The following is a 17,985-nucleotide window of genomic DNA, read 5'->3' as shown; positions in this document are numbered from 1 at the left end:
GAGACCTCAATCATCGATATTTATAGGCCTCTCATACCATGAATGAGTGATTACGGGAGCCTTATTGTCAAGAACATATTCGCGAACTATTTTAATTATTACTAGAAAATAAGTATTCGAAATGCTCGAAATTTATTTAATTAATAGATAATCATGTTATATTAATAAAGTACTAAAACCCGCGGACTATTTAACAAAATAATTTGAGCTCGATTTCGGGCTCGAAAAAAGACGCACATGTTCGAGTTTAATTCGAATTCGATAAGCTCGAATACAAATCAAATTTTTTCGAGTGGACTTAAAAAGTTCACGAACCAGCTCGGTTCGTTTACACCGTAATTCTTAGATAGACTGAGGCACAAATACCCATGAAATTTGAGCTCAAATCTCATTTGTGTGGGTAAGGATAGAATTCCCCCACCCCATTGTATCAAAAAGAATTCATAGCCCGTGGTTTTTTCAAAAAATAAAATTCAATCCATAGCTCGTGAGATCTCCCCAAGGCCAGATAAACGACCTCCTTATGGATGGGCCTCTCGGGCCTACCTGAGTTGGCCTGATGACACAGGATGAAGCTGGCCTATAGGCTTTGTGTTGCGGATATATTTATGGGCTTATTCGTTGGGCACATGAATGTGCTTTATGAATTGGGCTGAACCCAATTTGCATTGGACAACAAGGACCATGACAAAAGCAGTTAATTTTAAGTCTTTTTAAAAAAAAAAAAATAACAAATATAGCATATAAATATAAAAATAAAGATAAAATATAAATAATAATTATATAATTTCAGTTAATTAGTTTTATTGGATCTCGTTTAATTTTTTTTTAAAAATAAAAAATCCTATATATAATTTTTTTTTGTAATATACTTACTGAATAATAAAACTCAAATAGATTAATACCACCTGTTTTTATTCTCTGTGTTTGAAATTTTAAGACTAACTAATATAAGAAGAAATGTTTGCTCTATTTAAAATAAAACAATATTATATATTAACTGAGTTTGATATGTTATCCATTTATTGGTGGACAGCTTATGACCGTACAATGTTTGTGGGAACGTCTTGTGGAACGTCACGTCGATTGTCCTCCCACATGATACTATATTAAATGCTTCAATGATGTTCGCGTGAATATCGTCTAAAATGTAAAACAAACAGACGTAGAAAAATGTTTGTGATAAAATTTTTAATCACTTATTGCAACAGTGCATAAGAGGACGATCGATGTGACGTTTCAAAAGATGACCACATGAATATCTTGATATGTCCATCGACAAATGAGCAAAGACTCGTGTATTGGCTCCTATATAATACTAATGTAAGAATCTTAAATTAAACATAAGAGAACTTATTGAGTATGAATCTAAAAATTTATAGATGATAATACGATTTATGAATGGATTAGATAAGATTTGACAAATTAACAATTTATTCTCACATGTCATTTTTTTAAAATAAATATTATTTATATATAATTAAAAAATATTTTATGGGTCGATAAGTTATAGGCAAAAATTTGTGTGAGACGATCTTACGGATCGTATATCGTGAGAAGATATCTTATTTAGATCATCCATAAAAAACTATTATTTTTTATTGTGAATATCGGTAAAATTGACTCCCTCTTATAAAAATTCACGAGATCATGTGACAAGAGACCTGTTCCAAATTATAACTCATTTGTCGTCACATCTCCGAACCAGCAATAGGTTCGATAATTTGTGGCACTGTACTGCGGTTGAACCTTGTTCGAGGTCGAAGGCAGTACTTGAAAATATTGATTTATTCCACCGACTACTTCTCAACTATCCAAGTGTTAACCCTTCGAACGGTCCGCAAAAAATAAACTACTCAATTTTCCACCTCTTCTCTCTGTGCAAATTTTAAAATTATTCTTAAAATTATTGTTTAAATTACTGTGTCTGTTTTCGTGGAGCAATTTCAGGAAGAACCAGCTATATGAGGTGAAATTATATGCTAGTTGTGTTATAATGTTCGCTTGAATCCGCTGGGAGTTTGCTTGGTATGACTTGTCTCTTGTTGTTCAATTCCTGCTCATAATAGTGCTAAGTTTTATATGAATAGCTGTGTAGGTAAATTTTTTTCTGGGTTATTTATTTTTTTATAGCTATTATTGCGTTGAATAGAAGCTATTTATTGTCTGTTGTCTCAGACTCGTTTATTCTTGGAATTATTGAACAAGCTGCTTGTTTATTTGTTATATAAGTCTACTTGTGTAGGTGTGTTTTTATTTTATATAATATTTTAAAATTGTGAGAGAAGAGATCATGGGTGAATGTGGGATATTCTCTGCTAGGGTTAAGTGGCTTGCTTGAATTTTTAAATGTTGTGAAAAGTAAAAAATAAATACGAAAGATATCACACTTTGCCCCTGAAAGTAGATGTTTTGAAAATAATATTGAGGTCCTGAACAAAAAAAATATGTAAATTGTAAAGGATCCAACTTTATCAATGAAGGTTGGTTATTGGTAGATGCTAAACATACGAAGGGCATTCCGAGAATCGAACTCGGGACATCTTGCACCCAAAGAGAGGATCATCTACCACTAGACCAAATGTTCTGTTGCTTAGGCTCAGTCTGTATTTCCCTTTTTTATGCATTATGGCCTAATTGTGAATGTAGATACATATAGATGGGAGATGAATTTGATGTTGGTGCTTTGACCAGCATTATATATCTAGGTTTGATGTTGCATTTTGTAATAATGGCATAGCAAGCTTGGGAAAAAGCCACTATATGAAACTAATGGAACACGGATACTTTCCTGAACATGTATATATTTTTAAAATGCACTAGTCTCTGACAAATCGATAGCCATGATATGAATCATAATATGTTTGCTCTCAAAAATGTGTAACTGACTTTGTGTTGCTTCGTTGTATGAACAGTTCTTTTTCTGGATTATTCGATTCTCCAATAAAAGGTGCATTACTTTTTGTGAATTCATCAAAATCCATCATGTTTTTCCTAAGACATAAATTTTTCTTTTCTTGGAATAACAGAAACCATAAATTAGAAGGATAACAAATATCTGCTATGAAGACTTTTTGCTTAGTTCTGAAATTTGATTGGTGGTATCTCTTAATTCGATTCAACTTGTTTGACTCTGGAATTTTTCAAATGTTATTTTTCATTAAATAAGTGAACAAAAACATCCAAGTGTATAAAGATAAAACCTACTATCCGTGCTAACAGTCCATAAAGGCAACCCAGTGGAAAATCTAGAGAGGCAGATTCAGTTCATCTCTTAGACTCTTGGTATTTCATTTTTTCCTGATTAATTCCTCCGTATAAATGCAATCTTTAAACTGATGTTACTGTAATCCTTTTAAAGTCAGCTCTAACCTTTCAGTTCAGTTTTACTGCTGGACTTTATTATAGCTTCTAAATAATTAGATTGAAAGTGGACTGTGTTCATTCAAGATAATTCTTTCTGGTTTACTTATTAATAAACATATATGAATTTCAAAGGTTGACTAAAGAACTAGATCTTGAGTCCATGACATGAAAGGTGGAAAATTAAAGAACGCTAATTACTGAAATCTGTCTAATGTATGCCTTGTAGTTGTACTGATTAAGTTGGTGGAAAATGCTATCTAGATTTATGACTTTTTAGCTAGTCTTTGTCGTTAGTTGCTATTTAGTGGCTTTTTTTGAGCTCTCAGTTTGATCTGGAGCCGAAGGTGATTCGCTGAAGTTTTTCGGTCTTTTCCATAATAAGTCGATAAAAAATTTACGACGACGTGTTAAAAATGTAGGCTACTAGGAGAAATAATCAAGGAAAAAGGGCCTTAAAATTTCTGAATAATGGGGCATTCCGAGAATCGAACTCGGGACCTCTCGCACCCGAAGCGAGAATCATACCACTAGACCAAATGCCCTGTTGTTAAGGCTCAGTCTGTATGTTCCCTCTTTTATGCATTATGGCCTAAGTGTGAATCTAGATACATATAGATGGGAGATGAAGTTGACTTGGGTGCTTTAAACAACATTATGTCTCTAGGTTTGATATTTCATTTTGTAATATTTGCATAGCAAGCTCGGCAAAAAGATGCTATGTGAAACTAATGGAACACAGATACATTCTTGAACATGTTTTTATTTTTAAAATGCACTAGGCTCTGACATATCGATAGGCGTGATATGAATCATAATGATGTTTAACTGACTTTCTGTCCTCCTTTGTGTGAACAAATTTTTTTTCTGGACTATTAAATTATCCAATAACAGGTGCATTGCTTTTTGTGAATTCATCAAAATTCGTTGTGTTCTTCATAAACCATAATTCTTTTTGGAATAACAGAAACCATAAATTAAATGGATAACGTATATCTGCTATGAAAACTTTTTGCTTAGTTATGACATTAAGATTTGATTGTCGATATCTCTTAATATTGGGTTCACGAGATCCTGTTGTTCACTTCATTTTTATTGAGTAGAGAGGATCAGAAGTTTCAATTTTTTTTACACTGGAATTTTGCAAATGCTGTTTTTCATTGAATATTTGAATAAACACATCCAAGTATAAAAAGATAAAACCTACTATCCAGGCTGACAATCCATGAAGACAACCTATTGAATTGATGTCACATTAATCCATTTACTACTGGACTTTATTATAGATACTCATTCATTAGATTGAAACTGGACTGTGTTTATTCAAGATAATTCTTTCTGTTTTAGTTAATAAACATATATGAATTTCAAATGTTGACTAAAGAACTAGATCTTGATTCCATGACATTGAGTGTGGAAATAAAATAACGCAAGTGCTGAAATCTACGTTGATAGAGTTTGCTATCAAGATTTTACTGCTTTTTAGCTGGTCTTTGTCGCTAGTAGCTGTTTAGTGCCTTTTTTTTTAGCTTTCTTTTTAATTTGGAGCAGGGTGATTCGCTCAAGTTTTTGGTATTTTCCCATGGTGAGTTGATAAAAAATTTACGATCATGTGTTAAAATGGGGGCTGCTAGGAGAAGAAACAATCAAGGAGAAAAGGCCTCAAAATTTATGAATGGGGCATTCCGAGAATCGAACTCGGGACCTCTCGCACCCAAAGCGAGAATCATATCATTAGACCAAATGCCCCGATGTTTAGGCTCACTCTGTATTTTTCAGTTTTTTATGCATTATGGCCTAGGTGTGAATCTATATACATATAGATGGGAGATGAAGTTGACTTGGGTGCTTTAAACAGCATTATGTCTCTAGGTTTGATGTTGCATTTTGTAATATTTGCGTAGCAAGCTCGGCAAAAAGGAAGCTCAGTATTTTCCATGATAAGTTGATAAAAATTTTACGGTGATGTGTTAAAAATGCGTGCTGCTAGGAGAAGAAATAATCAAGGAAAAAAGGCCTTAAAATTATTGAATGGGGCATTCCGAGAATCGAACTCGGGACCTCTCGCACCCAAAGCGAGAATCATACCACTAGACCAAATGCCCTGTTGTTTAGGCTCAGTCTGTATTTTCCACTTTTTATCCATCATGGCCTAAGTGTGAACCTAGAAACATATAGAAGGGAGATGAAGTTGTCTAGGGTTCTTTAAACAGCATTATGTCTCTAAGTTTGATGTTGCATTTTGTAATATTTGCATGGCAAGCTCGGCAAAAAGCAAGCTCGGTATTTACCATGATAAGTTGATAAAAAATTTACGACGATCTGTTAAAAATGCGTGCTGCTAGGAGAAGGAATAATCAAGGAAATAAGGCCTCAAAATTATTGATTGGGGTATTACGTGAATCGAACTTGGGACCTCTCGCACCCAAAGCGAGAATCATACCACTAGACCAAATGCCCTGTTGTTTGGGCTCAGTCTCTATTTTCTCTTTTTTATGCATCATGGCCTAAGTGTGAATCTAGATACATATAGTTGGGAGATGAAGTTGACTTAGGTGCTTTAAACAGCATTATGTCTCTAGGTTTGATGTTGCGTTTTGTAATATTTGCATAGCAAGCTCGGCAAAAAGCAAACTCAGTATTTTCCATGATAAGTTGATAAAAAGGAAAAAAAGGCCTTAAAATTATTGAATGGGGCATTCCGAGAATCGAACTCGGGACCTCTCGCACCTAGACCAAATGCCCTGATGTTTAGGCTCAGTCTCTATTTTCCTTTTTTTATGCATTATGGCCTAAGTGTGAATCTAGATACATATGGATGGGAGATGAAGTTGACTTGGGTTTTTAAAGTTTAAACAGCATTATGTCGCTATGTTTGATGTTGCATTTTGTAATATTTGCATAGCAAGCTTGGAAAAAAGTAGCTATAAGAAACTTAGAAACTAAATGAATACACATGCATTCTTGAAACTGTATGTATTTTTTAAATTCACTAGGATCTGAGGGATTGATAACCGTGATATGAATCACAATGATGTTTGATCTAAAAAATTTTTAACTGAGTTTGTGTTCCTTGATTGTATGAACAAATCTTTTTCTCGACTTTAAATTCTGCAATAACAGGTGCATTACTTTTTGTGAATTCATCAAAATTCATCATGTTTTCATAGATAATTTTTTTTAAAAGCAAAATCCATATACTAGAAGGATATCAAATATCTGCTATGAAGACTTTTGCTTAGTTATGAGATTGAGATTTGACTGTCGATATCTCCTACAGCTTTTTAGCTGGTCTTTCTCACTAGTATCTATTTAGTGGCTTTATTGAGCTCTCGGTTTGATTTGGAGCCGAGGGTGATTCACTGAAATCTTTTGGTCTTTTCCATGATAAGTTGATCAAAAAATTACGATGATGTGCTAAAAAATGTGGGCTGCTAGGAGAAGAAATAATCAAGGAAATATTCAGCCTGGACAATTTACTAATTTCTTGGTAATTAGTATTCCTGCTAATATTTCCTACTAGCTAGAGACTACAATATCTAAACATTGCGTATTCACCATAAATCTGTGTGGAATTGATGACTTAGTGTAGAAATTCAATGAAAGATTCAGCCTGGACAATATATGTGCCAAAAAGTGAGACTGGAGGTTTTAGATAAAAATGTTACTCCTTTCCTCCCAGTTTGATGTCAAAATGCTTCTTTTTGTTTTTGTTGGAACCTTTTAACATTTTGTTCATGTTCCTTTTCTGACCACAGTGCTGTTTCTCTGAGCTTGATTTGGCTTCTCTAAAGGTAATCTACTCCTGTTTCTATCTGACTTTAAGTCAGATAATCCTGAAATTAAACTGATAGGAGCAACAAAGAAAATGTATTGACTAATTTGTATGAGCCATTCAAAGAAGTGAACTCAGTGGTCAAGTACCTCTCATACCGAAAGTGAGAATATACCACTTGACCGAATCCAATTCTATATGCCAAAATATTTTCTTTAAGTTTAGTTTAGCAATTTATTTACTCAGATCTTAGCCCCGTGATTTTTTTTTCAATGAGAAATTGGCATGCATCGGGAAGTCGAATTATTTACGTGTATTCTACAATTACAGGATGGTTTTTAAACGTATATATTCTATCTTTTCTTTGGAGAAACATATGATGGTCTTGAATTCATTTCTTGCTATTGTGTCATCTGATAGTGTTTTGAGTTTTGACTATTGATCTGGACAATATCTGGACAACCAAATAAAATAAGGCTGAAAATATAAAATGTATGTAGGATCTGTGAGATCCTACATTTTGCTAAAGAATTCTAAAAATCGAACTTGGGTCCTTCACACGCCAAAGTGTGAGCCATATTCATTTTCCACTGATTGGCGACTTTTTGGTTGCTTTTATCCTAAGTAGTTTTAGATCATTGGTAAACATTTTGCTTCTACATTTTTGGAGCCTAGTTAACTCTTGCTTGTTTGTGTGTTTCCTACCTTTTTCTTTTTCTTTTTCTTTTTTGTTGATTAAGTGATAGACAACCTTGTAAATCAATTGATTTGTGTTCATGCATTAAGTCAGTAATAAAATTAATTACTCCATCAAGAATTTTTAATTTTGTTTCTGCTATGCATGATTCAGTTGACTTTTTGTGACTTGTCTGTCATCCCTGTTCCCGTCCAATAAGGCTATATAAAAAAATTTGTTGAGTTTCATTTCATTTATTCAGCTGGGGCATTCCAAGAATCGTACTCGGGACCTCTCGCACCCAAAGCGAGAATCATACCACCAAACCAAGTGCTCAATTGCTGATGAACTTTTCGTTGTTCTTGTAGTTAGATTTTGTAATGTCCTGCTACTCTATTAATTCAACACTTCTTATTGTTTTGAATTAACTGAAGAAATTTGGTTTATTAGTCTTAGTATCAATTGGCTGGCCAGGTTTGATTAGTCCATGGTGGATTTCCAAACGAAAGGAAACAGCCATAACATGAAATTCATTGGAATGAATCAACATCAGGTTTAGATTGCTTCTTGTAGCCTGAGACGTGAATGCCATAGCCATTTAATTTTTACGGTGGTTTTAGTGCTCAGCGATCCTTAGATGATTAGATATTTCCTGCATACCTTGTCATATTGTTTTTCGGTATGTAGAGCATGTGGCCAATATGCTGTTGATACAGCAGTGGACTGAGGATGTAACAAGTCTTATATATGATCTACTCAAGTTTTTCTTACCTACTTGCTGTGGTTCCACATGCTCGTTTGAATTTGGATCTCAAAACTTCAGCATTGATCATTAATAGGATTAATTACTGGAGAGTCTAAATTGAAGTAAATGAATGTTGTATATTTACAGCCTCCATAGGGTCAGTAATGGTAATGTTTAGTTGGTCATAATACATCTGGCTTTCCTACAATAATAATACGGATGGCTCACTCTGTTATTGCTGTATAATATCATTTGATAATTGCCTAAATTATGTTCATTTTTAGCTTGTTTTTGATTGATAGCAGATCTTTCCAAGTTGACTTGACCATGAGACGAGCCTTGGGGCAAGAAAAGAAAAACAGCTAGGCGTAAAAGGGAATGCATTACGAGAATCGAACTTGGGACTTAACTCGGGACTTCTCGCACCCGAAGCGAGAATCATACCACTAGGCCAATGTCCTCCTGTGGTAGGATTTTGAATTATAGTTTTAAAATAAGCTTGGTTATTTATATGCAACGGAACAATAACTCGTGGTCTAGTTTCTGTTACTTGCGATATTGACTCAATGAATTTTTTGAAAAAATCGAATATAACATAATCTATTCGATGGATCTTCATTTGCTTTAACAGAAAAATACTAAACAAATTACAATATAAGATTTTTGCTGGTCTTATGATCTCCGAGCGATCTTGCTAGTGATCAGGGCCGCATCAAATGGATGCAAATATAGGCATTGCATCACTCTTCTAATTTAAAAAAGTCAGCAACACACCATGAATTTACAGGTAGTCGAGTATAAACCAACGACCTGTTGGTCGAATTGGAACAATCCCTCCCACGCAGAAACAATTCTAAAAAAAAATTAAAGCAACTGCCCATTCCAAAGTAACTAAAAAAGAAGCAGCATCAGCTGGCTGACAAGAATCTGTTTTAACTAATAAACTACTTGGCCAGTAATCAAGGATCTCCCTGATTCCCAGATACCGAATTAACCATACGCATATTTTTCATATCTCAATGTCACATGGTGCAACAGTACAATAATCTTCATGTTTCGCTGGTCGTCTTAGGGTCACATTCTCCCTGATCTTGATGAGAAAAATGTTCTTTCAGGACATGAGCAGCAAAGATTAAGAGATCAACCATCTCAAATCCAGCAGCAGAAACAAAATCAAAAATTTCAAGACCAGGATCTGATCCACCATCATTTATCTCACTGTGAGATCCATCTGTTTCTGCGGGAAGAGAGCTGCCGAGGGCAATCTTCGCTAGTCTTGATTCAGCGATAATTTTATCCAGCGAGTCATGGCAGTTCTTGTGTTCGGCTTTATCTGCAGCTGAATCTTTAACCTGCACCACAGAATTCAGGCAGGGCAGCAAATTCACTTCAAGGTTATATGATAGAAAAGGCAGCCACAGCCATAGCCATAGCCATAGCCATAGCCATAGCTACCATGCTAAAAAAAGCTTCCCATTTAGTCTGCTAGTTTATCTAAGAATAATGTAGGATGAGGACAACCAAGAATTCAGACGTCACAACACATTTGTTAACTCGCCCATCTCAAAAAAATAGTTAGAGGCCGCCTTTCTTCTTTGAGATTTAACAAAGACAACAAAATTGCATGATATCATCACCTTCAAAAGTGAGATTCGAAGTCTCCGAATGGAAGAAAGCAGATGCTCCATACTTTCCAAGCTCTCCTTAAATGTTGCATTTTCAATTTTCATCCTGCACGTTGAGCAGGCTAAGAAGATAAAGGATAAGATCATATTACTTCATTTTTCCTACCCCATAGAGACACGACAAAATAGCAAGGCCCATAACAACTCCCAATCACATGTGCAACGACTAAACATTTCTGAGATGTGATATTGTAAGCAAACAGCAGGTGGACTTGAATGAAAATATGGACCGAAAAAGAGAACCCACATACAAAGTTTACACAACAAATCCCAGGGTTCTAAAGGAAGGAAGAGGAAGTTGGGAAATATTCTGATCACTTTGGGTGGTTACTTGAGAGAGGGGGGCAAGAGAGGAGAGAATGTGATTTTTCTTCCTTGTCATGTAGTTTTATTGCAAACGTTCTTCATTCCAGATATATAAAATTAAAGTTAGATTCATTTCTCTTTTGTTATTTATTGTTTTATTGGTCGTATCAGATGTACTGAAATTATGTAAAAGAAAAGGAAAACATGTAGTCATTGACAAATTTTTACGCGCCTCGCAAAATCCATTTGAAAATTGGGCTTTTCATAATTCAGACATGCTTCAGCATCATTTCCTTCTGAACCTCCAACCCAGCGGCTTAGATAATTTCTCTTCAGGAAATTTTTTAATTTCCCATCTTTCTCCTGTCTTTGTTCACCAGACTCACTCAAATGCTTTCCTCGGATGATATCCTGACTGATCTTTCTGCAGGAAATTTCTCAAGATTGGTACAAATAAGAAACAACAATGGTGGGGAAAAACTCGAGTGAAGAGGGTACGTGACAATAAAGACAGATCAAGTAAAGCACAGAGAGTTGATAAATTCAAATCAAAGTTAACAACAAATGGTTTAGAGGAAAGGGGGAAGCAAGCATTTTAACCATTCAAGAAAATGTAGTCGTCCGCTACATCATCCCGAGCCTTAAAGGCAAAAACAACCCAGTTTCAGTTAAACCGATATTTTAACAATCCAAATCAAGCAAAGGCATTTCGGTAGAACTAAAAACAGCACTGTATTTACCTCCACACAACATCATCACTCTTACCGGATAGTTCATGAAAGTCAAAGAGCATTGAAAAGTGCTATTTGAAGTCTTAACAATTTTGTCGATCACTTCATCACGTCGCCAAAGGTAGTAAACCCAAAAATTGAGATAAAAATGTAGAAAAGGTAAAACTGGAAGTGCCAGGTTTGAGTAAGAAATAACTATTGTCAATGCCAAAATAATAATGATAGAAAGCTTTGCACAAAGTTGATGGCTCCAAAATGCATTGCATCAAGGACACTGTTCAATAAAAGCTTGTCAAAAACACTTGAGAACACAAAACTTGCAGTTCTTCAGATCAGGTAATGTAGGCAAGGATCGAGTAAAATAAGATAATGGGGAGGAGATTATATAATCTATTTAGAAACTTTATATGGTAAATAAGGAGAACGAAGAGATGACAACGAAAAAACTGGGCAGATATATTGCAACATCCGTCGTGCCATTTTATACGTATCCTTCAGATTATAAGCTATTAAGAATCACATAAATCCAATCATTCCCTTGAATTTTGGGCTATCTTTCAAGCGTGAAAATGCATCTGTATCTTCATAATGAAACAAAAAGGAGAACATACTCTTGCAGTATATATTTTTCCTGCTTCAACTGTGCCAACTCCATCAGAGCTTTTACCTTCTCATTTGTAACCTAAACTAACAAAAGATAATCATACTACATATAACAGGCAGCACTGGAAAGACCATTTGACAAGGTGCCAAAAAAAGTTGCAGTTACAAGCTATGCAAATGCTAAATGCCTAAATCTAAAGATATAGAAGAAGATAACCTGCAATAAATTTCTCTGAAGCTCCTCTATCTTTTTTTGTAGAGCTGCATTCACGTTTCTCTCCAGTAGGTGTCTTTCGTCTTGTTGTGATAAGAGTAACAATGCTTCAACCTGCATAACAAGAAAAAATATCAGCACATGTATGCTCTTAGAATGTAAAAATAAAGGGAGGGATTTTCTATCAACCTTCTCTTGCAATGCCTGAGCAAGGGCCTTGGAGGTATCACCAGTTCCAGAAGCATTTGGACTTTGCAAGTCGGGATGAATACTCTTAAAAATGTGGAGAAAAGAAAGTTAGATTTATATTTTTTCGACAAAGTAAGCCCTTTCTCGCATTGAATGCTAAAACGATAGAAACAGAAATTTGACTATGAGAGTCGCCTCATCAAAGTAGAGAAAGAGAAGGAAGAAAAACTGCATGAGATAATTCATGCAATGACAAGACCTGAGTCAACACAAGGCAATACAGTCAGAACAAACCTTAGTACTAGATGTTCCATCGGAGTCAGTATTGATATGAACATCTCTGCATTCGCTCCCAGTTAATTTTACATCTTCTATCGGAGAAGATTTCAGATTTTGTTCACCACTAAGCTCAAACTCCCTCACCTTCTCAACCACCATATCACTGATTGATTTCAGCTCCATACGCCACTCATCTAGTAAGTTTGTAATACTAATTTTGTACTGAGAATAGAAACAAATTAATGCTGACATCTGCTTCCTCATCTTCTCTTCAGAAAGACTCTGCGCAATCAGTTGCTTTGCAATTAGTACCAAACTAATGCAACTCGCGTTTCCTATACCTAGAACAAAAGATACTAACTTTACTTTTCTGCATTTCTTTAAATTTCTTCTTTAAATGGGATTCGATTTCCACTCCCTAATCAGATTTTGGCAGAAGGATGATCAATAAAGAATTAGCAGTGTTATGCACAACAAAAATGAAAGAGAACAAAAAACATAGAAGCATACCATACGAAGCTTGCTTTGTAGATTATCCACACCTTTCTTCAAAATGTCAATTTCTGATTCCAGAGAGCTCTGTCTGAAGAAAAGTTAATCGAGTTGCTGACAGTAACTAAATGAAGTTTTTTGAATTCTTCTATGCTGAACTACGAACCGAAGGAAGTTTCATCACCAAGTAAAAAACTGAACGTAGCAATATTTAAACAAACATGCTAACATTTTATGTCAGAAACAGTAATTTTGTGCATGTTAGGAACCCGTAATTAGACACATCAATAAAAAGGTACAAAACCTTAAGCATCGAAATGACACAAAGAACGCCAAGAAAGAAGGGGGAGGACAGCACACCAACAAGCGGAATCTTAATAAAACAACAGTATCTCCAATCAGGTAAAAGCATAAATTAAATAAAATTAGCATGAGTAGGATTCAGACATTTGGCTAATCAACTTTTGAATGCTCAAGTAAAACGACCTCACAACGTACAATGTAATTAGAGGTCGAAGTTTCCTCATCATTTTCAAACCTCCACATTTCATCTGAATCGCTTAAAAGGCAGTCACATTTATCTTCCAAGCTCATATCAACTATGATTTCAAGGCAACCCTCTCTGATACTGTAAAATTTATCAATGACCTGCCATCAAAAAATGATTATTAACACGAGGAACAGTCAATTTACATGTTCAAACAAGATTGTGATTTTTATTTTCACTAATACTTAGCAAGTGGCAGGACCATAATACCAGGAAATGTATTAAATTCAAATGTGATGCACAATTACATGCAAAAGATTTTCTCAAAAGAATATGTCAGCCTCTAACTATCGAATACGTAAACTCCCAAGTACACGCCAAAATTTCATACCAATATTCTAACAAAGAAATGCCTATAAATTTTCTTTGCGGGTGATTATCTATAATCATTTGCATATTCACTTTTCACTTTTCAGTAAGAATCTTAAGTCTTAACCTAAAAATAGAATTAACACAACAGACTATAGTTTGGACCCCCTAAGGGCACCCACCTTCGCAACTGTATTCCCTTCCTCCCCTCCATTTGATCATCCTACTTTTGCAAATCAGACTCAAAACTAAAGCTCAACTTCTAAGTCTTCAGGTGGTTCAGTAGTTTTTTTCATGTTAAGTGGAAGTCAAGAAACTCCTTCATTTCTTCAGAGAAATTTCATTTCATTCTGTTATTTAAAGAAGTGGCTTAAAATTTAGTATCGACATTATTCAGTGGTAGATGGATGCTACAGTATTTTGAAGTATAGACTTGAAACATAACTCTTCATGGAAAACCCGAAATGTCATAACTCATAACCATTTTATTATACAAACTATAATCAATACAATTGCACAGGCATAAATTGTGTCAGCAGCTACTCGGTAATAAGTCTTCATACAAAGTTCTAAATGGCATTATTCACATGTCAGTGCAATTTAGGTGCAATTGTTTGGTGTAAATTTTATATCTATTATTTAAACTGGTGGTTCTGCACGTGTGTTGCTTGTGCATGGTATAATACATAAATATAATAAGAGTATTAAAGACAAAAATATTTAACTAAAAGAAGTTCAAACGAAGAAATTAAGATTTTTGACAATTTTGATGTGATTTATTTCAAGTTTAATCAGCAATATAATTAAAATATTTATCAAAACTATCTCATCATGGAATATACCAAAATAGAAAGCACGTAAATATTAATAGAGAAGCAATAGAAAACTATATCAACAAAAGTTTGGTAATTAAAAGAATTAGTAATAGGATTAAAGAGAAAAAATATCAATTGAAACAACACATTTTTTCTCAAAAAATAAAACCCATCTAATCATTGAAATAATTTTTTTTTTTTGCATTTCAAAAGAGTGAAAAAAAATATTTTCTAATAGGGAAAGGAGTGTGATTCAGAATATGGGATAATACCTTTTGGAAAATCTCATGTTGAGTTTTTTGCTTTTCTACATCGATTTGGAGGGTGGTGAGTATTTTCTTTTCTTCAAGAAGTTCAGAGGTCAGTTCTTCAATCCTATAGTGTAAGAAGGACATAGTTTTAATTTACTGCACCAACAAAAACTTAATTTTATTCCATGTTAAGTTAGATAGATGGCAGTATCAGACATAAAACAAAGTTAAAGAAATTACAAGCAGGAAATATTGTGTGGATTTTTAGTTCTACTACACAGTTTAGCCTCGTACAAAGATAATTCCGTAAAATACCTTTTCTGAGATTTGTTCAGCTCATGTGGCATGAGCTCCTCTCTCTCTTTAGCTTTCTCAGCCTGTTAACACTCGACATCAACCGGTTTACATAGCTGGGCATTCAAATCCTTTTAAGCCAAAAATGAGTAAAAGAAGAACCACCAATTTCGCCATATAATTTGCCGTCAGAAGTGGTTAGTTTGCACCTCACACCCAGGATTTAAATGTTGAACAAAGGGTAATAGAGAATAAATCAAGCACAGAAAATGGGCAAGTGGAGTAGGTGGGGTTGGGAAGAGGAGAAGAAAAATGTAAAGAGAAATTAACCTCCATAATTGCATTATCTCGCTCAGCAAAAGCAGAAGCAACACAAGCTTGGAAAAATTTAAGCTGTTTCTCAGCTTCAATATTCTGGGAAAATGGAAAAAAGGAAAAGAAAAAATCTGAGTAAAAAACAGACATCTAATCAATCCTAAATCCTAGACCTTTTCAGCAATTTTTGTCAGTTTCATTAGCAACTATACTTGGCCTGATAAGAAATGGATCGAAAAAGCTGTGCCAACTACCATTGACACATTTCAAAAAGCGAGAATTTTTACAGCTACTCTAAATGAGAGAGAGAGTGTGTGAGAGAGAGAGAGAGACCTTTAAAACTTCGGCACTATGTAAATCTGCCAATTGGCTCTGAGAACACCATGCATGTCAGGTTGGAGTTCAATAAAAGATTAACAAATGATCATCCAAGTAACACTAGATAAATTGCAGCTGATCTCACGACTCACTTTAATGCGATAAGCCTCTGATATCTCATCTTGTAGATTCTGATTTTCTCTTGTGCAAACAGCCAATTTTGCTTTCAAGTTTTCAATCTCCTGCTCCAACCCAGCCGTCCTAGTGTGACAGTTCAGATTCTATCATTTACTTTGAAAAAAGAGAACAATACATTCTCCAGTCTTCCCATTCAAGGGACCAAAGGTCCAAAACACAGGTACCGATGGGAGAGGACTAGTAATAGGATATCAGCCTCAAAGTATTAAAAAGTTCTCTCTACCTCTGAAAATGCATTCGAGTTGCCACTCCCAGATAACCAGGTCCAGCTTGCTGCATACACAACTGTTCAACATCTTTATGAAGCTCATCGCGTTCTGCCAGAGGGATCAATTACATTTGAGATCAGTGAGAAGGACATAAATTATTGACAACTTAAAGCCAACATAAAGCAAATTCCAAGAATAAAAAAACGTCTCAGCAATATCACCACTCTAGTATTCTTTACATTTACCCAAAGGCCTAAACAAGAGTATCTTTCCCAAATCTTAACTTCAATTAACTAAACATATTCGTAGAACGTATAAATTCATTTTGGAGAAAGAAACTCCTTATTAATAGAAAAATCCTCCGATATGCATAGATGATTGACATTTGTTTTTGAGAAAGAAACTATCTTTCAACTTCCACTGGTTCAGCAACACTGAAATCTACTTTGTGAACTCGTATTGAATCACAAAAAGTAAAGTATTACCGCAGTTTAGAGTATATAATATCACAAGATTTGTCCTCGTAATAACTTAACGAAGTCAATTCAAGATCATACCAGACACACAATCAATCACACATGGAAATTGAAGTACTACTTCAGCAGGCTTTCCGAACAAACAAAGAACATTAGAAGCAGATAAAAGGCACGTCCTCATCTAAGGAACTAAACACGTATGCATACATACCCTTCTCCAACTGTTCAATGCGAACGATTAACGACTCGTTGCTTGTTGAATTTTGATCCATTGCTGAAATGCAAACAAATACAAACGCCATTGCAAATATATAAATATTGAATACAGCTTCCAAAAAAAATTAGTAGTTCAACACAGAAGAATTCAGATATAATTCAAACCATATAAAATCAAAATGAAGTTCGGAACTTCAGAATCGGGGAAAACATTAAAGATTGAACTTTTATTGGCACCCTATAACAATTATAGAAAGGGACCCGTTTTTTTACTATTTTTATAAATCCAAAATTCGAAGCGAATGTTCAGAATGTCCCGCAGTTGAAACAAATGTCTTGCAAACATATGAGTGATAATCGAACATGAAATCCATGCACGCACACACCTCCATCATCAGAGACTCTCAAAGAATGCACAATAACCAGTGAACGCACATGAAATCGATGAATTTTAAGGTTCAGATCAGAATAATTACCGCAAAATCCTCAAGAATCTAGAACAAGGGATTGATATAATCCTCCATCGCCTTTGTTTCCCCGAGGTAGCCTTTAGGATGGGAAAACGAGGAAAACGGCAGTCACGCAAGTGTTTATTTAAAAAAAAAGGAGTCAATGTAAATTTACTTTTTTATCCTCTGTTTTAAATTTGTTTAAAATTAATTTTTCATTTAGTGTATTTAAATTTTAATTTAATTTTATATATATATAAAATTTGTAATTTAATTAAATAAAAAAAAGATACATCTCTTCCGCGACTCACTTCAACCCACTCATCTCAACCCTAGTTTCATTTCTTGTGCCCAATCGCCGCCGGTCAGCGAATTGCCCTTAATCTTTTCCTCCTACATTGCTAACAATTAATCATGAGTCTAGCAGGAATTCCTCTGCAACAAATCGCACGAAAAAACCATGTATTGGTAAGAAATTTATTTTGAGATCGAAAATGTACACGCTTCGCGACACAGGGGTCGTGATGTGC

General features: G+C 34.7%; 1 protein-coding gene, 2 long non-coding RNA genes and 3 other non-coding genes across 8 annotated transcripts; 1 reads left to right on the top strand and 5 right to left on the bottom strand.

Moving 5' to 3' along the window:
• Positions 1–1,701: 1,701 nt before the first annotated feature.
• On the top strand, positions 1,702–11,883 carry LOC140812587 (uncharacterized). Of its 2 annotated transcripts, XR_012113697.1 has the most exons (4): positions 1,706–2,028; positions 8,865–9,026; positions 9,675–9,953; positions 10,981–11,883. It is a non-coding gene; the product is annotated as an uncharacterized lncRNA (long non-coding RNA). The 2 variants fall into 2 exon arrangements; XR_012113698.1 differs by lacking the exons at positions 9,675–9,953; positions 10,981–11,883 and having other exon boundaries at positions 1,702–2,028; positions 8,865–9,232.
• TRNAP-CGG (transfer RNA proline (anticodon CGG)) lies at positions 3,837–3,908 on the bottom strand. Its single transcript has one exon. It is a non-coding gene; the product is annotated as a tRNA-Pro (tRNA).
• Positions 4,882–8,837, bottom strand: LOC140812588 (uncharacterized). The gene is made up of 2 exons (XR_012113699.1): positions 8,116–8,837; positions 4,882–6,093 (listed from the first exon to the last, which is right to left on the bottom strand). It is a non-coding gene; the product is annotated as an uncharacterized lncRNA (long non-coding RNA).
• On the bottom strand, positions 5,041–5,112 carry TRNAP-UGG (transfer RNA proline (anticodon UGG)). The gene has a single exon. It is a non-coding gene; the product is annotated as a tRNA-Pro (tRNA).
• On the bottom strand, positions 5,397–5,468 carry TRNAP-UGG (transfer RNA proline (anticodon UGG)). The gene has a single exon. It is a non-coding gene; the product is annotated as a tRNA-Pro (tRNA).
• Positions 8,868–17,579, bottom strand: LOC140812586 (uncharacterized). 2 transcript variants are annotated; one of them, XM_073170897.1, is made up of 18 exons: positions 17,483–17,579; positions 17,002–17,064; positions 16,329–16,422; positions 16,060–16,168; positions 15,923–15,961; positions 15,605–15,688; positions 15,296–15,357; positions 15,002–15,104; positions 13,557–13,706; positions 13,077–13,145; positions 12,928–12,984; positions 12,582–12,848; positions 12,288–12,371; positions 12,102–12,212; positions 11,893–11,963; positions 10,783–10,974; positions 10,197–10,290; positions 8,868–9,911 (listed from the first exon to the last, which is right to left on the bottom strand). In XM_073170897.1, exons 2-18 carry the CDS (start codon positions 17,060–17,062, stop codon positions 9,609–9,611), a joined length of 1,950 nt encoding a protein of 649 aa, XP_073026998.1. In that variant the 5' UTR covers positions 17,063–17,064; positions 17,483–17,579; the 3' UTR covers positions 8,868–9,608. The 2 variants fall into 2 exon arrangements, with proteins under 2 accessions (XP_073026998.1, XP_073026999.1); XM_073170898.1 differs by lacking the exon at positions 12,928–12,984.
• Positions 17,580–17,985: the final 406 nt, after the last annotated feature.

The sequence above is a fragment of the Primulina eburnea genome, chromosome 14 (genome assembly GCF_022965805.1).
Source record: "Primulina eburnea isolate SZY01 chromosome 14, ASM2296580v1, whole genome shotgun sequence".
Classification (NCBI taxonomy): domain Eukaryota; kingdom Viridiplantae; phylum Streptophyta; class Magnoliopsida; order Lamiales; family Gesneriaceae; genus Primulina; species Primulina eburnea.
This window is presented reverse-complemented; position numbering and strand designations above follow the sequence as displayed.